Raw genomic sequence first — 24,375 nt, 5'->3', positions numbered from 1 at the left:
CCTGTTTATTTATTTATTTACATATAATTCTGCATTATTAAGTGATAGGTTAATGAATGTGTTTGGGAATTTTGTTTTGTTTTAAGAACTTTATTTTTATTTTATTTTTTTTAAATCACGTATAAAGCTAACGCTATTAAGAATGCCGGAAATAGCGACAGGTTTGTTTCTTGGCGTGTATATGGTTAAATGGCACAGGGTGGGGTTTGGGGAGGGGGCACCAGCTGCCACCTTTCCCTTTAAAGAGCTAAAGGGAGGGAACAACACAGAGGGATCCCATGTCACCATTAGATTAAGGAATAAATTGCATGGAAATACAGATTTACAAAACAAAAACATCGACAGAGGAAAAAAAGGGAGGGAAAAAAACGAACGGAAGAAATAAGAGAGGCAGCTTAAGGAATAACATTTCTAGTCGTGCCCGGCAAGCTGCTTGTTCGGCATAAATAATTTCAAACAGACCCCTCAGTCTGCAACTAAAGACCTGGTTACGGTCTTCTTAACCCTGGACAACGGGAACAGGTGAAGATACAGAAGAAAGGATGCTAAAACTGAGAAGAAAGGCATAGACTGTTAATGGAGTGAGTGCATGAAGATTAAACAAATAGAGAGTGAGAGGTGTTTCCCCGCTGCACGTTTCGCTTGGTTGAATAGACTGTTTCGTTTAGGGAATAAAAGTAAAAGGTTAACACGAGCTTTGTTAAACAATAGAAATGCTTATTTACCAAGCAAATATTTTTTTATATTAGACCTGTAACATCTATGTACATAACGAGAATAATTTATTTGAGGAACAAGGACAGCAAAGGTGCAACTTAGGTGATAAATTATATTTTTCGTAGGCTAGTCTTTTGTATCACTAAAGGAACTGACCTACGCACTATAGCACAGTTGCGTTGTTTTCAACTAGCAGGTGTTTTAGCAAGAATAGGCTATATTGCATTATTCATAACTGTAGCCATTTTATAGAGAACAAAATCTTAGGTTTCTGCACAGTCGTTTGGACCTACGCCAAGAGGATCCCTCCGTTCAATCAGAAAACATAGTAAATTCCACGTAGCATTTTTGTGCAGTTTGTGTGTTCATGTGTGTGTGTTCAGTGACACGCACACTGCACGCACGCGAACAGAGCCAGACCCAAAGCGAGTAAGTATGTAATGTAGGTGTTTGTGCTGTGTCTGTGTCGTGATTTTGTGTACACGTGACAAAATATCACCTATGTTCTGAGTATTTCTGTCTGTGTGCCCGGTGTACTGCTGCAAAAAGGCCTGCCACTGCCAGTCAACGAGCTCAACAAGTAGTAGTCAGGTCTACTTTGTTTTTGCCACCTAAACCCGTGTGCGAATTATGGGAGGGACGTGGTCTAAGCACCGTAATTAAGATTTGGTGTATTTATTTTTCATATGTAAGCATTTGTACGGTATTACAGCGTTTTGCTAACCATAAAAGTCACATTACAAGGTTTTGTCAGAATATGTTAAATAGACGTTCGCGAATAGAATTCTGAGGAGGTAACCAAGGAAACAGTAGCGCTATCGGGCGGTACAAGTCACAATAAAAGTATCCCGATACTTGTCACATAATTATATATTTACACTATATGAATCGTTCACACCAACCGTGTGTTTTGTTAAAACTCTCTATTAGTTGACAATTAGCTAACTGTAATAGAGGTGTGAGACGTAAATTACTGACAGAAAAAGTAGACCCCCTAAAGGTCACTCAATAATTCGCACACAACTTAAACCCCTTCATAATTTTATTTGTAAATACTTTAAGGTATTTCTGGTGTTACATTATTTTGATTTGTCAGTCCAACAAATACATGGACGTTTTATGTCCCACAATTTGTGTCTGATTTTTTTCTTCTTCACACAGTCACATTGATAGGTATGTAGGTGTCTTTTCTCTGTCAACATAAATGTCAAATCTTACTTATACCTGTCTGCCCGCTATTTATGCCCTCTGAAACAGACTTGCCAAGTGTTTGCCCTTCTGTATGTTATAGGGAACTGATTGTTCTGGTTCCATGCACTGCATAAGCAGTTTCTTTCTTCTTTTTCTTTCTTCACTCCCTACCCAATGGCAAGGTTCTCTACAATCAAATGCGAACAAAACTCTAGAACGTTTATGTTGACTGGGGCTACCGTGACCCCTACATCTCTTGCTAATACTCTAAAAACAGGTGGATCTTGAAAAAAAATGGGTTCCAATAGGGTCACGGATAATAATAACATAAAACAATGATAAATGCAGATAATAGAAACTATAGGTCAGATAACCAAATTGTTTACTTTTAACTGTCTGATATATAATCTGAGCCCCTGAACCTGTTGAGAAATAGCCTACTGATCTGTAATCAATACTTTTGTTCTAACTAGTTTTCCTCTTCCTCTACACTTTCTCATCTTATCACATACACCAGTTAAACTTTTTCTGTTTGTTTCTCTCAGCTTTTGGTCCCTCCCTTTCCCCCTCCCTCCTTTGCCCACTCACATCCCATTGGCAGTGCTTTATTTCAAACCATTTACTTTCCCTCCTGCTGCCGTTCCATGATTTTGCATCCTTACAAATACATTCCTTCCTAACAGTATGACCCTTACACATCACCTGAGATGACCCCCGTTTTGACCTTCTCTGTCCTCCGTCTGTTTTTCAGTTCTTTTTTTTTTTTTTGTAATTTTTTGTCACCCTACTCCATTCTTTCCCACCACTAAGAATAGTTTCCATCAAGTTCATGTGTGATTTGGCTTAACACAATTATATCCCATCCCTCACCGGCTTCATTCCCTGAGTACTTAATGGGGGACTATAAAGGGATGGTAATTAACCGGAGAGGGCACTTTTATTAATTAGGTTTTAACGAGAGGCGAGGCTGGGGGAGGAGGAGGGAGTGGGGTTATAACTATCTTAAGAACACTGTTAGTGCTAGATATGGAAATATAGTCATGCACGTCTCAATGCTGCCACTGTAAGATGAGTCCTCTAAGCCCCTTTCTGAATCTCTCTCTCTCACTCTCTTGACTGAAAATAAAAGGGCTGAGAACAGAGCTGTGATTAGTTTCAAAGCAGAGGTCAAAATCTGACTGATGACCTTCTGAGGATATATCGTATATGTGCCAGTGCTTTGTAGTTTGTCTTTGCACAGCTTAATTCATTTAAAGCTAATTAATTGTGCTGTGACATTGCTTTTTTTTCAATGTGTCTGTGTTTGTGTGCGTAAGCGTCCTTGCTCTGTTAATTTATTTTCTCTTAGTGCTATTCCACAAGAGACGTCGATATGAGCAACTCGGCTGAGAGTAGCTTAGTGCACACAAATAACGGAGAGAGAGAACAAGGAAAGGATTGCAAAAAGCCTTAATCACTCAGATCAGGAAGCTCTGAGATAATACATGGTCAGTTCATATAAATCAGCGATTGAATTGCATTTGTTAAGTGATTTCAGTTAATTAAAGGGTGTATGGGCTAAAAAGGGACACAAACCTGTATGCAATGCATCGACAGATGGTTTGCATAAGGCATCCATACCTCAGTCGGGGAGAAAGCTTGAAGAGGAGGGGGTACTGCAGTATTTTGTGCTGTACAGTTCCCCAATGAGTCCTCTAGGTGGCCTTTGAGCACCGCCGAGCTTCAACTGCAGTGGGATAGCAAGCAGAAAAATCCAAAGAACCTACACTGCACCAGACAGAGAGAAAGGGAGTTAGAGTGAAGGTACAATGCAGACGCACTACAGCATACTGTACGATAAAAGAAAAAGGGCATAGATATGGTTGAGTTCTACCTTCTTCTCATAACAATGCATGCATATATCACTTCTCTTTTATAGAAATTTAATAATTTATGAATGGAGCTTCATTTACCTTTGCTGCAGTCATTCCTTCACATTTCCCTCAGTGGCCGTAACATGTTCTCTCCCTTTTTCCTCTCTCCATGCTCTCTGTCGATATAGTGCTGTTGTCTTTTATAGGCGTATCTGTCCTTACAACCAACCCCCATCCCCATGGACATACACACTTTAATGTACTCCCCATCCAGGCACACACACTTAACAATGATTTCCCTTTTTAGTGAGAACCTTTTTTTTTTTTTTTGCTTTGTCAGCACAACTTTTTTCCCTAGTTTCCTTTCAGTTTCAGTTTTTCCTATTCATCATTTTATTTATTTACTCCATTGTGTTCCTTATAGTTATTCCCACAAGCTTGGCATATTTAAATACCTTGCAAAAACGGGACTGGTTTAGCTAATATTGCTATGTTGGGCGGCCCAGACGAACATAGTGATGCTTTGATGGTGTAGCAGAGCCAAAGTGTTTCCACTTTTGAAGATTTAGTTATATATAATAACTACTATGCGAATATAGATTGTAAAAGCAGTGAAACAACAGCACAGTTGTGGGTTGAGTTTTTACATGATTATTTTATAATTACTTTATATTATGATTATTATTAGGTTTATTTTTGTATTTTATTCATGACTCTTCAGTTTATGTCTGTTATGAAACACTGTTGTGCTCATTTTCATTTCCAGTGCTTATACTGCTTTAAATGATTAACTGAAACTCATACGCTGTCCGTGGTGCTGAAAGCAGAAACCAGCATCTCAGTTACATGTTTCATATGATTCAGCCTCTCTCCTTCCTACAGTTCTCATATTCCTGTGATCTTTGTTTCAACAGTTAATCACAGGGGGACATAAGGGAAAGCAAGAGGAAGAGTGAGCTCAGGAGAATGGATAAGAGTGGATAAGTAATGAGGGAAGACAGTTTGACAGATATGTATGGAACAGCCATGCAGCACAGCCAAACAAGAGAAACAGATATAGGAGAGTTATTGAGAAAGCAAAAAAGACAACACAGCAAAACACGGAAGGAGGACATTTGTCGGTGAAATCTGACCCTTGTACACTGTAAAAAATGTTTTGCTAGGTAAGAGTAAAAAATGCTTCATGTAGTAACTTGTTTTATTACGTTTAAAACCCTTATTTAACATGGAGGCAATGTGCCTACATTAGGTCACACTAACAAAAGTAATTTTTAAAGGTTAAATCAGCTACAAATGGCATGTTACCACAGTGCACAACGACCCCAAGAGAAAAAGATAATAGCGTCCCTGTTCCATATTTCCAAAATGGGACATTTTGATTGGAAAAAGAGAGCCAGGACTCATTTGTTTCACTATAGCTATGAAGTGAAAACATTCAGTTTTTAAAGCACTTGCTTCGTGTAATGGAATGAAAACATGAATATGCATAAGAGAGGTTACGTGAAACTAACCCTTTTTAGGTAAATCTGACGATTGCACACTCAAAACAATTACGATTTTCTGTATTTAACGTCGGTAACCAAGGTTAATACTGTACACAGACTGTACTGAACGGTCTGCATAACATTAGCACTGCCCAGAGAGAGATAGTGTAAGAGTTAATGCTCTGCAGTCTTTTCTCCCTATTTTGTGTAGCTCAGCAAATAATCGTTCTGCCTTTAGCTTTTCTCCCTCTTCCTCCCACCCTTCCTCTCGCTCTCATTTTCTTCCTCTCCCTCTTTCTATTGGATACGCTGAGAGTATGGTGTGGGGAGGGGGGTGGCTGTGAAACATTAGTCATTTTCATCTCCCTTCGCTGTAATTGAGCAGAGTGTTTTAGTGAATTGAGGGACATGAGAGCTGAGTGATGGTAAAAGACGGAAAAGGAAAGATGGGTGGGCATTGAAGAGGAGGAGGGGTCTCTTTCCTGTTTATTATGTGACACTTGAACGTATATTGAACTCACTCCTTCATTAAAACACTTATGCCATACCTGCATCATCATTCTTCTGATTTTGTATGTTGGCTAGGGCCGTCATTTTGACACAGTTTTTATGGACAGGCCCTCTCTTTTCCAAGCCCAATGAGTAGACTATCCCATAAAGAACCTTAGGTATATGACATCCGACAGACAATGGTCTTATATTTGCAGTTTCTTGTAAATTTCAATAGGATTTTGACTAAATCTGAATTGACATTGCATTGCACCACCTGCACTCTTAAAAAAGTTACAAAACTGGGGCAGTACAATTTAAAAGGTACACCTACTTACATTTACCCCTAAACGGTATGTGTTAGTTCTTAAATGCTACATATGATGCTCTTTAAAAATAAAGGTCCCCAAAGGCGGTTTTGCAGTAGAACCATAAAAGAACGATTTGGGTTCCCCAAAGAACCTTTCAGTGAGCAGTTCTTAACCTTTTTTATTATTATTATTATTAGTGTGAAGAACATTTGAATAATCTCCATGGATGTTAAAGGTTCTTCGTTGAAACATAGATTCCAATAAAGAACCTCTAAGCATGTAATACCTTTTTAAAAGGTACCACCCCAGTGACAGCTTTTGTACCATTTTTCCTGCTGTTGTACAGAGCTATTAGTAACCGGTGCAAGAACTGACTATGTGATGAGTTAAAGGCAGGTTACCTTGACCAGTCTGATGCTGTATAAAAAGTATATGAGTATCACTAATTTTTTCTTCTCTTCTGTTCTCCCACCGCAGGCTCCTCCTCCCCCCCTCCCCTGTCGGTTCTCTCTCCTCCTCTCCCTCCCCCTGCTCCTCTATGCTCAGTTCGGTGTGTGTCTCCTCTTTCAAAGGGCGCAAGGGTGGGAACAAGTCGTCCAACAAAGTATGTTACAGCGCAGACATGACTTGTCCGTCAGACAGCGAGAAAATAGTGATAAACTGCGGGGGGATTCGGCACGAGACGTACCGCAGCACACTGAAGACGCTGCCTGGGACGCGCTTGTCCTGGCTCACGGAGCCAGATGCGTTCAGTAACTTTGACTATGACCCCAAATCCGACGAGTTCTTCTTTGACCGCCACCCCAACACCTTTGCTTTTATCCTCAATTATTACCGCACAGGGAAGTTGCATTGTCCCAACGATGTCTGCGGTCCTCTCTTCGAGGAGGAGCTCGCGTTCTGGGGTATCGACGAGACAGACGTGGAGGCTTGCTGCTGGATGAACTACCGACAGCATCGGGACGCCGAGGAAGCGCTGGACAGCTTCGAGACGCCCGAGCCGGACCCGCCAGAGGACGACCCGGCGCTAACGGGTGGTGCGGACGGGGACTTGAAGAGGTTGTGTCTACAGGAGGATGGTCGCAACCCCAGCTGGTGGAGTACCTGGCAGCCGCGCATCTGGGCGCTGTTTGAGGACCCCTACTCTTCCAAATACGCCAGGGTGAGTGAGTGCACCGGCATCTTGTTAGTCTGCTTTATTAAACGTGTCTGTAGCAGTTTGAAGCTCACTTTAAGGCATAGCGTTCATGTGATAGGCTACCTACATGTTCAGCTTGTATTTGACTGCATAGTTCTCGTGTACTTGGAATTATGAGCTGGTTGGAAAGAGTCGCAATAGTCCACTCACTGTCGCACAAGTCGTAAACTTTTGGAAAGTTTGTTAGCTGCGTTCGGAGAGAAAAAGACTCGGGTTCGTTATGAGGAGCGTTTCTTTGTCACTCTCTCTGATAAATGCAGTATTTTGTCTCGCTGTCTGTCACTACTGTCTCCACGCGCATTATTTGCCGGTGAACACTGCGTCTCGAGCTCTCAGCATGCGCAGTCGCCTCCTCAGCACTTTGTCGCGCTTTTTTAAAACTTACCTTTTTGCTTCTGCTTCTAATGTTATTATAACCTCACTTGAATGTTGAAAGGAAAGTTGCTTTAATGGTTTGAAGAACGTTGATTCTTAAAAGTCGATTCTCATTCGTCAGTCGCAGCATTCAGCGGTGAAATAGGCTATTTCTTAATAATGACTCTTTCCTACATAGATGTGGTCACTACAAGTAAGCTAATAAAATGTTTTCAATGTCCGTTTATTTGCTGAATAGGCGTCTAGCAAGACGAATAATTATCAGTCAGACGGTAATTATCGCAAAAATTAACTCTTAATTATGAGACACCACACGCATTCATATCTCAACCGCCAGTCATTGCGCAGGCGCCAAGTGTTTATACATTTCGCTGTTGTCCATACTGCAGAACGGTACCTGGCAGACCCCTGTGATATTGAACGTTACCAGGGCATTTACCCTGAGGTGGACACTATTGAGTTTTGGCTATGAACTGCATTACCTTGCAAACTGTGAATGTTTTTTATGTTAGAAGAACGTTTTTCCCACTTGTTCCTGCTTTGCTGGAACAATCATGTCTGACAGTAAGCATGTTTTTATGCTTACAAACTTTTTAGTAATTTTGTATATTTGATCACGTGAATGATGTGACCCTTAAAATGCTATAGGTTTAACCAGGCACGGTATCTGAGAAAATTCTAGCTTAGCAAAGCAAGTTACTGGTGTCAGGTTGTGCTTAGGTATGTATCCACTTTGGAAGCACAGGATCTTCGTGGTATCCCGGGAACTACTGAGTTTCCCATGGGTCTTACTTTTAACTGAATCAGTTTCCTGCTTACTTAGCAGAAGCCCTGTATGTCACTGGCACCACAATTACCTGATAATCTCTACATCCATCTCACATCCAGACCTGAAGCTTAAATTAGTTTTCGTTTTTTTCTGGGTGCCACACTTGGGATCCCAATTTTGGGATAATGAGCATAATAAGGTCATATGAATTCATAGACTTTAGACAGATTGCAGCCCAATTAGATGCACCAATTCTTTTACTTGCCTTTTTAAGCAAGTAATCAGTTTTTTTTTCTTGTCAGACAATGATATTTTGGGTTACATAGCTACAAATCTATAGCAATTTTAGGAAACCAAAGTCACTTACTGACCCTTGTTGGTTAAGAGATGTTTCAGCTGGAGCACATGAAAGGCAATTCACCATTTGCCTCTCAGAACGTTATTCACGAGCTAGTGAACAGCGACCATTTATCTCCTTTATCATCGCAGGCTGGTTATTTAAGATATTTGTCTCCCGCGGCACATCTGGGTCAATAGATCATAGTCATGAGCAGTCGATACACACTTGCTTTCTTGAAATGAGCCCAGGGTTCCATTTAACTGATCAGTTTTCAATTGCATTTTGGGTTGCATTTGATTGCAGAATTGCTCTTAATGCGTTTGAAGTTACCCAGCTCTTCTCACAGTTCTCAAGGGGAGGGAGAGATGCCGTCATCATTTTACTGCGTCGTCATTGAACGGAGGTCTTTTATCAACCGTGACACGCATAGAGTTTTATTAGTGGGCTGCTGTATGGGTGCAGGGCCTCGTGCCGGATTGCTAATCATCACTTACAACCTCCATGTCCCTTTCTCTCGCTGTGCTATAGCGTAACACTGCGGCGTCTCATACTAGCTGACTGCGCGTTGATTTCTGCTGCAGAGCAACTGAATAACAGCAACAGAGGCAGAGCCTGTGCATTTGTTTGTGTGTGCAAGCAATGCTGTTTGTCACTTTTCATAAATCTAAAAGTATGCAAATGCATGAAAGGTGTGTGTTATCTAGATTTTGGTTACATCTTTAACTGATTCAGTTTTCATTTCAAGCATTTGCGAAGATGGTGAAGGTGTCTTCAAAGTACATGCTGACTTTCAAAAGACTGTGGCGTCAGGCAGTATAGCATAAATAGCTTGAGTATTTGAGTTGATTTATGAAGGCAAGACTGAGAGCTGTATCTCTCTCTGGTTAAATCCCTGGTTTAAATCGGATGATCCAGTGAGCCTGTACATAGGTGAAGAGTTGCAGCAAACCCTGGCTCCTCATTGGCCAGATTAAAGGATTCAGATAACTGTTAACTACATTGGCATTTTATTCAGGTGTTTTCTAACTTTTTGATTCCATGAACTACCAAATATGATGAATGGATTGCAAGGGGCCTCTTCCTAAAACATAGAAGACAAATAGATTTTGATGTATAAAAACACAATTTATATTGTGAAAAAAATATTATAAATCTGGAAAATATTTACTTAAGTTCACAGTGTACCACCAATATTTTTTTTCTACCCATAATGAAGTTGATTGAATTTAATTTGCAACTTATATTGTGAAAATTAAGAGTTCAGATGCAAAAGCCTGTAAATGCCGCCTGAAATTTTCTTCTAAAATGAGCATTTTTATCCGGCCCCTATATTTATGTTCACTTATTTCACTTTAATTGCATAGAAAAGGACCTATGCATTGCCATTAGAGTAAAAGTACTGAACCTTAAGATAGCGGTCTGATAAAAATGCTTATTTTAGATGAAAATTTCAGATGGCACTTAGAGGCTTTTGCATCTGAAGTCTTCAAATATTTTATTTTATTTTAAATTCAAATAAATTAATATAAAATATTATCTGAAAAATATTGACTTTCTATTCAGATGACAGTATTTTTTCTACCCATAAAAAGTTAATTGAATTTAATTTACAACTTATATTGTGAAAAATATTTTATTTTACACACTTTTGTGGCTTCCTGGGGTCCCCGAGCTCTAGCTTGAAAACCGCTAATCTAATTGACAATTATCTCTGTAGCATAAAGATTTGTAATTTATGTGTGATGAAGTAGAACAGAAGGTGCATCACCTGGAGAGGAGAAGATGCAAAAAACACTTTACACACTGGAGTTGTATGGCAGGTTGATTCAAAAAGAGGCAATAGAGATCACAAAAATAAAGCCTCCTCGATGACAATTACTTGAGGAGCAAATGCACAGTATGCAGAATGATCGGAATTGCTTTACTGTTGTTCAGCATCTCAAGCTTGTAGTCGAGCACATGTTGTATGAGCGGATGGATAACAACCTGCGGGTGCATAGTCATTCACGTGCAAAATCCTATTCGATAAGGATGAACAACTATTAAATGAACTACAGAGCTCTAGCAGCGTTTCTTAGCAACAGCCCGTAGTCAAAATAATCCCACTTTGCAGTGCTCTGTGTATTTTGTTCCCACGCGTAAATAATATATATGCAGAAAACCTTTAATTAATGTCACAATTTACCTCGCCTCAGGTAAACGGTCCGGTATGTATTTAGAAATGTACGTTTGTTTTGACACTTTGCATTTTTCATTATACTCATCACTAAATAATTGCTTTTACATGTGGAATGTAGATCAACCCTCAGTCGATGGCTGTGTCTCAAACCCTAGTGAGTTCCCCACTTAGACAGCATTTTTTGTGTATCATATCGGCCTGCATGCCTATGTTTGTTGCCAGTACTATTCTAATCTATTTTTATTCTAATCAAAGTAAGTGTCTTAGCAACAGCTGTTCACCTTACCTTATTTAGTTCTCTGCATGAATAATATTCCATTTTTAGGTGTAGCATTCCTGAAAATATTTGATCTTTTTCTAATAGACAAATATCTTGAATAAATATAAAAATATATATAAACGGAATATGTAAAATATATTAAAATAAATAAATAAATTGGGCGATAATTTTGTGGGAAAACTGGAGAAAAATATCTGCATTGCCAGCACTTATATCGTAATCTAATATTCTAATCAGAGTAAATGACTTAACTGTTCCTCTTATTAATATTTAATTCCTGTTATGAATAACACCCCTTTTTTAGGTACAGCATACCTGCAAACATTTGATCATCCTTTATCTAAAAGACAAATATTTAAACAAATAAATCAATTGGGGGGAAACTAGAGGGAATAAGTCTGGGAAAACCAAAGAAATAATGGATGGATAGATGGATGGATGAATAGTTCTAATCAAATTACGTGGCTTAAGCAAAACTGCTCACCTTACCACTATTTAATTCCCTGTATTAATAAAATTTTAAGTGTAGCATATCCACAAACACTGGGCTCAAATCCTTATAACTTGTCAATAACTTGATTTAGTTATTCGGATTTCCCAAAATGTGACCCTGGACCACAAAACCATCTTAAGTCGCTGGGGTATATTTGTAGCAATAGCCAAAAATACATTGTATGGGTCAAAATGATCCATTTTTATTTTATGCCAAAAATCATTAGGATATTAAGTTAAGATCATGTTCCATGAAGATATTTAATGAATTTCCTACCGTAAATATATCAAAACTTCATTTTTGATCAGTAATATGCATAGCTAAGAACTTCATTTGGACAACTTTAAAGGTGATTTTCTCAGTATTTTGATTTTTATGCACCCTCAAATTCCAGATTATCCTAATAAACCATACACCAATGGAAAGCTTATTTATTCAGCTTTCAGATGATGTGGAAATCTCAATTTTGAAAAATTGACACTTATGACTGGATTTGTGGTCCAGGGTCACAAATATCCCATACCTGTCGTGTAGTACTGTCTCCCCACCAGGTGTTTGTAAACAGTTAGCGACACTGAATGCTGAATAGTTGTGCCAAAAATAACTGAAAATAGTTAAATGTCAGGTCTCCAGGGACCTGAAACTATTTGAAAAGTGTGTCGCTCCTTTCTCGTGCATTGGCAAATGAATATTACTCCTTGCTTCCTTTGCAACATTTGATTTATTCATTGCAAACATGTTTGAAGCGCATCCTCAAGGGCCGCATAGACCACAGCATCCCTCTGAGTACAACACATCGAGTGTGATTGGATTCCTTCGGATGCTTTCCTTTTAACTGCAAGCATTTTCTTCTAAAATGGCCTTGTGTTTATCAGTTCCTTAAAAGTATCAATTACCTTTTGTGTTCACTGTAATGATCATGCTCATTTGTAACCAGAGTTTGTCTGGCTGTAAATGCTTCTTTTCAGATGAGACCGCTTTTGGCACCCATGAACACACACCTCCAATCTTCCCCCACTGTTTCCCTTCTTCTACTTTTACTACATCTCTAAATATAGTAAGAAAATGAGGGATATGTGGGACAAGCTCTCGCTCCTCTCGGTAACAAGCAGGCCTCTTCTTTCTCCTGAACTGTTCATTTACACAATCCTGACCTGGCAGCGAAAGCTTAACCGAACCACCAGGGTGACTTGGGTTTTATGCAGTATCTGTACTGCACATGTCTTCTGGCCACACATTGCAGCAGCAAAGTGCATGATAATAAAGCTTATTGAACCAGTCACGCTGAGACCAATAAATCGGTGAATAAGAGGTAGAGCGCTGGATGCGCTTGAATCTACAGTCGCAGTGTGCTTTTTTTTTTCCTTCACTGGCCGCTGTCCAGCTCGCCGGTGAATGAGTCTGTCCGAGTTGCAGCGTATTTGCTTTTACAAGGCATCTTTCCTGGCTCGAGGGATTTTGTTTGCTTCGGTCTTTTCTAAAGTAGACTACTTCAACATCCCAGTGAGCCGGTCATCCACCCTGAATTCTAGTCAGCCAGTGAGCTTGTACCTATATAGTGCTATACACGGTGCAGCACTCCTACTTAGCATTTTAAATAGGTGTTGAAGACCAGCCGATGCCAGAGCCAACGAGTTATCAGTGTGAAACCACCTACTTTAAGGGTTTTTTTTCAGAGCAAGAATATTATACTGCCAAAATAATCATAGGATGCCCAGTGATGTCCAGAACTCCTTCTCATTTTGGTCAACCTCTGCACCCCTTGAGCTTTTTTGTTAACTGGGCAAATGGAAAACCCTGTTCCCTCGAGCACTCGTTGGTCACAGGGGGACAGTCGGCTAAAAACAGAAAAGAAAAGCCTTGTATTTTATCCCTACACACCTCCCAGAGGTCCGTGTTAACTCTTCTGACCCACAGACATCATTTTTATTGTGCTTAGCAGGCTGCTTTAGTTTGCAGGGCAAATGCTGAATTATTCTTATCGTTCCATTCGGGAGACTCATTTTAAAATGTATTTTAATGGACACAAATATTAGATAAAACAATCCATTTTCATTGACACTACTAGAGGCATTTATTCTTCCATTTACTATACTTTAGTTCTATGGACAATTCCTTTTATTTATTTATTTGTAGATTCGGTGTTTATCCACCTTATTTTTCAATGCAGTAGTATAGGCTAAGCTTTTTACTGAGAATGTGCAAGACGTCTTATTCATTAGATGCTATAGATAAATAATTAGTTTAACCAAGAGTAATAACAAAGTGCAGTAAACTGTAAAAGTCTAAAGAAGGTAAAAATTTGTAAGATTTCAAAATAAATTTAAATAATATGATAGCAATTACTAGTTTGCAATATCAGCTAAAATAAACAGAAGTGGCTGGTATTGGAAGCCACATTCAAGTAAAAAATGACTGCACCATCTCTTATGTTAAAAATAAAAGTTTTTCTTTTTCTTTTTCAGAGAAAAAGCTTTTTTGCTTTTTCTCTGCTTTTCTTAATTTTTTTTCTACCAAGCTTTGTGCAGTTAATTGTCTTTTTGGTTTCTGAATTGTGTTTTATTGTTACTAATAATAAATTGACATTTTTTGAATCATGACTCTTATAAAACAAAAGGCCCTTTAAGATAACTTTACTACACAAATACTACACTTAAAAAGACATTTTGTCCAAAAATCATCCATTTACTGACCCTCAACCTGTAAGAATTCATATTTTTTCTGAGGAACATTTCTGTGGAATTTTTATACAATGTTTCAACCGTTTTTTCCCCCATAATTTGAAAGCCATTAAAATCCGAAACACCATTGGACGCCACTGACTTTCTTTGAGAGGATAGAAGGACAAACATGTTTGTAAAGTCATACATGTTTGGAATGACAACATCTGTTTGGATGTCTGTGCTCATGGCACTTGAAAATATATTCATAGCAGTCACAAGGGGGACTCTGCGGTCTCTCATTGAAACACCATATATGACACACACATACAGAATATTTCTCTCTTTCTTTCAACCCCCACCCCTCCGTTTCCCACCAAATCCCTTGCGTTTTCTCAGGCACACTCCCACAAGACTTCATTTTTGCATAGGGCAGGAGAAACTGATCTATGACTAGAAATGAGGAAGAGAGTTAGTAAGGGAAAGAGAAAGAAAGAGTTAGTGAAAGAAAGAATAAGGTAATGGGGGAAGGGGGAAACCATGGTGCTGTAATGTATCATGACACTTTTACTTTATATATAGTATATCCTTGTTCTGTCATGTTAATCCCAATAAGACGCTGCCATTCCATTACACACACACACACACACTGGACTATTAGTATGAAGCGATTTTTTTTCCCTGCCAGTTTTAGATAAGCCTTTTCCCCATGGATGTGGCTAGATTGCATGCTTGTGTGTCTGTGTGAGCGCACTGGAACCGAGGAGAGAAAGAGCAGCGTTCATAAGATGCTGATGGTGGTAATACTGCAGCATTCTGGATGGAGGAGCAGGAAAGGGAGAGGGGAATTGCAAATGAGAAATGAGGGAGTAAGACTGAATGAGAGCAAAGATAAGGTGGCAAATGGAGAGACGAAGCTCTTGTTGGAGAAACAGAGAAAAAGAAATGGTAGGGAAAAGACAGAAAAAGGTAAATGAGCACTGGACAGTGAAAGAATAAAGATGGCTGCCATTTGTTAGCTGAAATGCATAAAATATTTGCTCTACAGGTGCACGCAGCAGTTTTTTTTTCATGTTCCTCAGGCTGATGTTTGCCTTTGGACGTATACTGACGACTAGTGGTGTGGATGCCATGGAAGCCCTATCCGCCACTGAATAAAAAAAAAAAAGTAATTGCGACTTTTTATCTCGCAATTCTGACTTTTTGCATGATACAATACTTTTTTTATACTTTTTAAAAATTTCACTTTATATTTCACAATTCTGAGAAAAAAGTCAGTAAACTTGCAAATCGGAGGAAGAAAAGTCTCTCAATTCTGACTTTATTTCTAAAGATTGCGAGTTTATATCCCGCAGTTCTGAGGGAAAAAAGTTAGAATTGTGAGATAAAAAGTCGCAATTACCTTTTATTTTTCATTCAGTGGTGGAAATGGGCTTCTATAGGATGCAGCATAACACACAAGCAAACATCGTCGCTTGTAGAAATGCTCTACTCCAGTGGTTCTCAACAAGGTTCCAGTGGGGCCCCAATAAGTCCAACAATTATTTAAATGCAGGTATATTACAATAATTTTAATTAAAATGCTAAAAAACTACTGTACAACATTACACTGAGCTCATATTTTTGAGGTTATTTGCTTCTTTTACAATAGAAGCAGTGGAGCTGCCTATCAGCTAAGCTTCGAATAGCGCCTTGATTTACGGGGGGCTTTAGAGTCAGAAAGCTTGAGAACCACTGCACGATTTGCATTGTCATCATTAATTTCATAATAATCTCAAGAGCGAAAGTGTCCAATAACAGTTACTGAGATAAAATAAGTAAAATTTGGCCGGTCATGTGATACCATGTCTTAGGACATCATCTTTTATTGGCCTGCTGGAGTTCATCTAATGTGGCTGGACATGATTTAACATATAGAGGTGAACAGTACTTTTTAATAAGGTTAAAATAACAGTAACAGTAGGCATACATATTTAAGACAGCTTGCTGATGTTTACAAAAACTAAGGAACGATGACCACAGTGTGAAGTCTGACCATCTGAAAAATGCCTCAAACCTCTTCAATAGACAATCAATAGAGTCTGGGAGGAGAGCTAAGGTCAGCAAGCTAGCTTAGACAAGTTGAGGTATGTAGGAAAGTCAAAGGTGTTTGTATGCGCACTTTCACATCTGGATGTTTTTCTGCCATAATTGTGTATGCATACATCTAAGAGAAGTTTGTGCATCTCTGTGCATTTGGCACTAGCCACTGCATGCTAGCTTTTAGCATTTTCTCAGAGTGGGGCTCTCACTTGGATTAAGGACAAAGGGAAAGGCACTCTGTCATCCCAGCTAATGGCATAGAGTACAGAGAGAAGGAGAACACTGCCAAACTACAGCTCAGACAGGGAGAGAGAAGTGACACGCGAGGAGGAGAGAGTGTTAGAGCGATGGAGAGAGATCGAGAAGGAGTGATTACGGGGAGCGCAATGATGAAGAGAGGAAGGGAGACGGAAAATTTGCAAGGACAAATGTGTGTAGTGTGCTGCAGTTATCAGGATCGAATACTAAGCAGAAAAAAATGCTGTGCTACTTATTTCCTCTGTTTCACCTCGATGGAGTGAGTGTGTGTGCAAGAGAAACAAGGAGTGTGTGCTTTTTGTGTATGTCAGGGAGTTTTGCATGTGTGTTTTCTTTGTCAATATTTCAAATGTGATGCCTGCTACAGGACTCAGAATAGTTGGGACGGGGTCATGTTTACCATGGTGTACCATCTCCTCTTCTTTTCAAAACAGTTTGAAGATGTCTGGGCATCGAAGTTATGAGTTTCTGGAGATTTGGTATTGGAATTTGGTCCCATTCTTGCCTGACATGCAAGCTGCCCATACCATATGCACATATGCACCCCCATACCATCAGAGATGCTGGCTTTTGAACTGAACACTGATAACACGCTGGAAGGTCTCCCTCCTCTTTAGCCCGGAGGACACGGCGTCCGTGATTTCCAACGTAACTGTCAAATTTGAACTCATCTGACCAGAGAACACTTTTCCACTTTGAAACAGTCCATTTTAAATGAGCCTTGGCCCACAGGACACGACAGCACTTCTGGACCATGTTCACATATGGTTTCCTTTTTGCATGATAGAGCTTTAGTTGGCATCTGCAGATGGCACGACGGATTGTGTTTACCGACAGTGATTTCTGGAAGTATTCCTGGGCCCATTTAGTAATATCAATGACAGAATCATGCCGATGAGTGATGCAGTGTCGTCTGAGGGCCCGAAGACCATGGGCATCCAACAAAGTTTTTTATAATATTTATATAATGATATAAATATTATTATATTGAAATTCTCTTCTCTACATGTCTTTGTTGGGGCATCAGCACGTCTAAAGGGTTCTGGGGAATGTATGTTATGAATGGATATTAGAAAGAGAAAGATAGAAAGTGTGAATCTGGTGGGAGGTTGAGTCACTCTCTTGTTCTCCATTAGGCCGAGAACCTGTGTTTTTATCAATGAGATCCAATGCGTCATTCCCAAACAAAACACTCAATAGTGTATTGTCTCTCTTTCACTCTGTCTTTGTCTGTATCCCCGAGCTACCTCGATCACACTACATCAACTACTGTTATGCAATATACTCATCTTCAGTCTCAAAGGTTCATCTTTTGCTCTCCCTGAGCTATCAGTCACCACACCACAATCCACACTCGCACCACAGACGTGTGAGGATGTTTACTCACACATTTGCAGTCTATACTATATGGATACTAGAATTTTGTTCAAGATGCTCTTTGGATCTTTGCTTTGGAGAACATGATCAACAGTTTTTACTCAAACTTGTGGAATTGATGCAGCTCGAGTGCTGCGAAGGAGTGCAAACCAAACACTAAGACGTTCTGAATGTTTCACTCAAATTGTTATTCTGATAGAATTTGCAATGACAAATTTTGCATTAATGCAAAATGCATTTCCACTAGTGCTCTTAGACTTTTGGACCTCACTGTAGGAAAGAAGTAATCAGGTGGATTGTTTGATTATGTCTGTGTTTGTAAGAGCCGCTGTGTCTGCTGCTTTTCTTTTGCGCTGATTTGAGAGGGTTCATTCTGTCCTGTCAGTCACTGACTGTAATTAATCTGTTAAAGTGCTGAGCTGTGTGTGTGTGTGTGTGTGTGTGTGAGAGAGAGAGAGAGAGAGAGAGATCTTTGCTACAGCTGCAGAACTGACCATTGCTTGTGTGTGTGAGAGAGAGTCATATTAACATCTGGCTGTATGCAGTATTATTCCATGCCTCTGCTGAATGAAGCATGTTTGTTAAGATACATATTGATGTAATATAAGAGTGTTGAATTATATTTACCAGTGTTATAATGAATGTCAAATCGGTTTTGCCTTGTAAACACTTTGAACATCAGTTCAGTATTTGCTTTAAATCAATCAAGAATAATTTAACCTGTACATTTAAAGATATGTACAAGAAAAGTATTAGAACTAAATGAAAAAAAAGCACAAAAAAAACAACAACAAAAAAAAACATAAAACTCTAAAAAAGAACATTAACAATGATTGACAATTACTTTTATGTTTACATCGTACTTTAAATGTGTTTATTTTTCTTGTTTCTGTGCAGCAAGTGTGTTCTTTGAGTGAAAGACTTGTCTTCAGTTTGTTTGTTTTTCTCTTTACTTGGACCATGGGCTCCCCTTTAGCCTTCATTTATTCCAAATGATATGTACTTACCAAGTCACTGTATGCTGCCATTAGCGTCTTGTTAAATTTCCTTTACCCTCTGCCCTCTATCATTACTTGTGTCCATGTGTTGGTTATCGGGGGATCCAGAGTACACACACTGCATGACCTCAGTGCTGGTGTTTGCTTACTGGACTAAACTCCAGCATCCTGCGCTCATAAGGCATGCCAGAAAGTTGTTGCTGTTTTTTACAATTACATTATTTAGTCATTTAGCAGACGCTTTTATCCAAAGCGACTTACAAATGAGGACAATGGAAGCAATCAAAATCAACAAAAGTGCTATAATAAGTCTCAGTTAGCTTAACTCTTTTTTAGCTCAAAGTCACTATTCTTTTCTTCATTTTGTTAACTTTTTGGTTGTTGTCTTGACAGTAGAGAGTGGAGGATGTTGTTGGTGAAACAAAAAGCAGTAAAGGGGGAAATCAGACATGAATCTCCTGCGTAATTGCCACGGCACAGTGTGTCTGAAGCACATACACTAACTGCTACATCAAGCTGTCACATTTTCTTCATATTTTATTCAAATTTTGCTTGATTTTTTGAGACAAATGAGCTTAATGTACTCTGAAAACCCACCGTAACTTGTGGAAGACTGGCCTCACTTCATAATGATTTTTTTAAAAAGACGAAGTCTGAAATAAGATCAAGAATAAGCTAATTTTTTTAGTAATGTTGTTTTACGTTATTTTCCTTTTTTTATATAGCTATATTGCTTTTTTATTTTGATGTTTCGTTTCATTTTTTATTTCAGTTTTATTTAGCAATTTTAGTGCTTCAACTTACTTTATTTCAGTTATTTACCAAGACAACATTTCTAATTGTTATTGTCAATTTTTTCAATTGTCAAGTTTTTCATATAATATTTATATTTAATTGCAGCTTCATTTCAACTTCAACTTTAATACTTTAAACTTTAGTACTAGAAGGAGAAAGACGCTTTTAAAGATGATTTAAGTAATGATTTAAGAGTAAAATGTGTCTAGTTTGTAAAATTCTAAACTGTTCCTGGTAGATGCATGTAGTTAGAAACCGATTATGGAAATTGATTTATTTAATTTTAGTTCAGCGAAAAGGAGGACAATGGTTGTGAAGAACTATATTTTGACTGGTTTAACTGAAAACAAACAAACAAACAAAAAAACTAAAATTTGAAATATATATAAATTTAGATAAATCTACTTTAAAATGTATTTAAAAGATGTAGATGTATTTAAAACCAAAACCTCTCTCTCTCTCTCTCTCTCTCAAACATGTTCTCTCTCTCTCTTTCTCTGGCTGGTGGAGGTACCAGATGCTGATCCCTTGGGGTTCCAGGGCTCTGGCCTTTCCCTACCCTGGTGTCCTGCCAGATCTTGAGAGAGAGGGATATGGAGAAGGGTTGAGGGTGGAGCACAGCTTGTCCTGCTCTTATCCCAGATGGCTGTTGCGGCAGTAGCCTACTCTCTCGCTCTCTGTCCACTTTTTCTCATCTTATTTCTTTCATTTTTTTCCCTCATTCAATCACATTATCCTTCTAATCAAACACTGTCACACATACACACTCTCTCACAGCCTCACTCATGTACACTCAGCAGTTCAGCTGACAGCGAAGGATCAATATGAGCAGTGTTATGAGAATGGCCTCTGTAGAGGGTGACATCACACACGTACACCTCACAGCAAGAGGCAATCCTGCATGTTTTGTGCTAACAGGAAATGCCTTTTAGAGTTTTACCCTACATCAGCTTCTGAAAATCACTCAGACAAAGCTTAATGCACTAAGAAGTGAATACGGACTAAAATATTTAGCTACCTGATAAATACCAACCTGGCTTTTAAAAATTGTTTATTCTTGTAACAAAGCAGTCCATTTGATTCAGTCATTTTAATATTGAAATGTTTTTGACCTAAAATTGTTATTTTTGATGGTACTACTTGATGTTATTTGACAAAATATTTTTGGTAACTATTTAACGATAAGGTTCTATTCATTAACATTAGCTAATGCATTAGGTATGAATGAATAGTGACCGGAAGTGACATGTTTGATTCACATAGTATTAACTCGTGAGAATGTGATAATTGTTGTAATGTGAAGTCATGGCTTTGAGATACTATGTCAAGAGAACAAGTTTAATGCCTAATCAAATCAACTTGACCATAGCAACCATTGATTATCAATAATTGGAAATTATTAATAAATTAACATTTTATTTTGAGTTAAGAATGGCATAAAGACAGTGTGGCATATATTATTTTATATAATATATTATATTATTTACATTTAAGCTATGTAACATCTTCCAAGCACTGTGCGTCACCCAAATACACTTTCTTGAACCTATATTAATGATTTATATTTTTGAGTTGTTGGGACGGATTTCATGGAGAATTTCTTGTACACACACACACACACACACACACGTTTGTTTTTGTGAATTGTGGGGACATCCCATAGGCGTAATGGTTTTTATACTGTACAAACTGTATTTTCTATCGCCCTACACCAACCCTACACCAGCCCTACACCTAATCCTACCCCTTACAGGAAACTTTGTGCATTTTTACTTTGTCAAAAAAAAAAAATAATTCTGTATGATTTATAAGCCTTTTGAAATATGGGAACATGGGGTAATGTCCTCATAAATCACCTTCTCCTTGTAATAACTGTCATACCCATGTCATTATACAAATTTGTGTCCTCATATGTCACAAAAACGCACACATATGTGTGTGTGTGTGTGTGTATATATATACATTTACATTTACTGTTTTTAAACTTAACTAAATAAATAAATACATATAACATTTTTTTTTAAATTTGACTAAATCAACCTGACAAATTAGGTTACATCAGAAAGTCATAACATGTATTATTATTACATAATGGACATGTATTATTATTATTATTATTATTATTATTATTATTCAGTGTAGATCAGTATAACAGTAAGCACCAAGAAACTATGGTTGAAAGTGACCTTAGAACAGATAAGAGGTGTAACTTTGATTAATATTTATTTTACTTTTTTTAAATTTTAACAAACTGAACATTATTATGGCTCAATTGCTTGACATATCCATAATCTCTCATGGTGAGCTGAAGCAACTTATACAGTATGAGTCCACACATATGCTATGGTGCAACCTCGTGCTTGCCAGTTATTTCACTTAACCCTCTTTCTCATCCCTCCAGTAGTAGCTGTTATATCATCGTGCCGTGTAGGTGTGTGTAAGTGCCTGCTTGTTGTGTGAGATGGTGCTCCCAGCATGCCTGCACCAGAGCCTCTTGCTGACGATATAGGGGGGATCTCAGCTTGGCAGCCTAGCGCTATACGGCCTTGGCTGTGTGCTGCAGGAAAGAGGAGGAGGAGGATCTGGCAGGTGTCCGTGTCATTTTTACAAAGCTCCGCACCAGCCACTGCACAGAATCCCCAACCAATCAGTGCTGCTCCTTACACAGCAGAACGAGCCGCCACTCGCTTCTCCCCCTCCTCCCGTATCGCCTGTTCCCTCCTCTGCGCTTCACATCCCTCCGTCTCCCCCTCTCTCCACATTCATTTGATGTCTTTTCATCAGCATTGCGCTCTTCTGTTGTTTCCATCATCACACCCCCTAACCCCTTTATGCATCTCCACACACACTCCAAGTGGGTTTGATGCCGGTTATAGGTTGTTTTTGCATTATGGATGGCTTCTCTTTAGCAGGCGACCGTTTCGGCATCCCACTCTCCCATCTCTTTTTTATTTTCTCCCACCCATTTCTCTTCTCAGGCCCCTCCTCCATCTGTTTTCCACCTTGGGTATCCATTGGTTCATGTCATTATGGTGCAGTAAGGCAAAAGAGGGAGAGGGCTTGAGGCGATACATTACTGTGACGCTCCAGAACGCTTTCCCCTCCCTCCCTCCCTCTCTACCTTTCCATTTCTGTCTCGCTAACATGCTTGCTTAGCAGATTACATTAGTGGCCAAATATGATATTTTGTCCGGTAAGCCGCTGCGTGTCCTCTGGTATGCGTATAGCAGAAGGCTGCACATTTTTGACATATTAAATGAGATGCTTTTAGTCGATGGATTTATCAATTGATTTATAATTAAATGCTCTCCACCACTCTTTGTTTTTCATTTAAATTATCCTATTGATTTTTGTCGTGCTGATTCAGTGCAGTGATCAGCCGCAAGCACTGAGTGGTACCGATTACCCCCCAAGAGGCGCTTGTGTGCGTGTTTATGATGTGTATGCGCTTGATTAGATCAGGGATTCTCCACTGGTTTTGCTTCAGGATCCAGATTTTATATTGGAGAAGCCAACGCTCTACCAAAAGTGTTTATCATAAAGAAGTACGTTTATTCATGCAGAAGTGAAATGTATTACTGCTTAGACCTAGTAATATACAATATATATCAGTATTAATGTGACTTTACAATTTTGTACATTTTCTGTGAAATTTTGTGGGGCAGAAAAGGTCAGTCGTCCATTGTCAACAAATTTATTCTTGCATTTAGCAGACTTTTAACCAATCCGACTTACAGTAGGGGAACAAAAGCAATTTTGTCACAGAGCCAGCAATATTCAGAGTATATGTGAATTGCACCTTTAGGCTAAATAGCAAAATGAACCATTTTGTAAATGCATGAACAAAAACAGATGAGTGATTTACCAGCCAAACAAATAAATACTAAGATAAACATTGTATTTGCTTGATCAAGTGACAGTGAGTTTTATTTGACATTAAGTGTTTTCTCCTTTTTTTAGTCTATTTATTTTACTGTCCAAACAATATGTGACCCTGGACCACAAAACCAGTCTTAAGTCGCTGGGGTATATTTGTAGCAATAGCCAAAAATAGATAGTATGGGTCAAAATTATTGATTTTTCTTTTATGCCAAAAATCATTAGGACATTAAGTAAAGATCATGTTCATGAAGATATTTTGTAAATTTCATACTGTAAATATAATAACTTAATTTTTGATTAGTAATATGCATTGCTAAGAACTTCATTTGGACAAATTTAAAGGCGATTTTGTCAATATTTCGATTTTTTTTGCACCCTCCTAGTTGTATCTCCAAATATTGTCCTGTTCTAACAAACCATATGTCAATGGAAAGCTTATTTATTCAGCTTTCAGAAGATGTATAAATCTTCGGAAAATTGACCCTTATGACTGGTTTTGTTGTCCAGGGTCATATATGCTTACATTGCATTTTATTAGTAGTAGTGTTGTTTTTATTGAATTAATTTTTTTATAATTTACTGTTTTTCCATATGTTCAGGTATCATAAACATGAGTCCATCAAGTAAAGAGGCACTGCAGAAAT

At 38.5% G+C, this 24,375-nt stretch overlaps 1 protein-coding gene across 14 annotated transcripts in view; it reads left to right on the top strand.

Annotated features, from left to right (window-relative positions):
• Positions 1–263: 263 nt before the first annotated feature.
• kcnc3a (potassium voltage-gated channel, Shaw-related subfamily, member 3a) overlaps positions 264–24,375 on the top strand; it is a 67,127-nt gene continuing 43,015 nt past the window's right edge. For 12 of the 14 annotated variants that reach the window (XM_058770093.1, XM_058770087.1, XM_058770092.1 and 9 more), the window contains exons 1-2: positions 264–1,146; positions 6,523–7,207. In XM_058770093.1, the coding sequence (XP_058626076.1) occupies positions 1,085–1,146; positions 6,523–7,207 (747 nt within the window). In that variant the 5' untranslated portion in view covers positions 264–1,084. Of the gene's footprint in view, positions 1,147–4,675; positions 4,925–6,522; positions 7,208–24,375 lie in introns of all 14 variants that reach the window. The other 2 variants (XM_058770090.1, XM_058770088.1) reach the window with 2 other exon arrangements.

The sequence above is a fragment of the Onychostoma macrolepis genome, chromosome 03 (assembly GCF_012432095.1).
Source record: "Onychostoma macrolepis isolate SWU-2019 chromosome 03, ASM1243209v1, whole genome shotgun sequence".
In the NCBI taxonomy this organism is placed as follows: Eukaryota; Metazoa; Chordata; class Actinopteri; order Cypriniformes; family Cyprinidae; genus Onychostoma; species Onychostoma macrolepis.
This window is presented reverse-complemented; position numbering and strand designations above follow the sequence as displayed.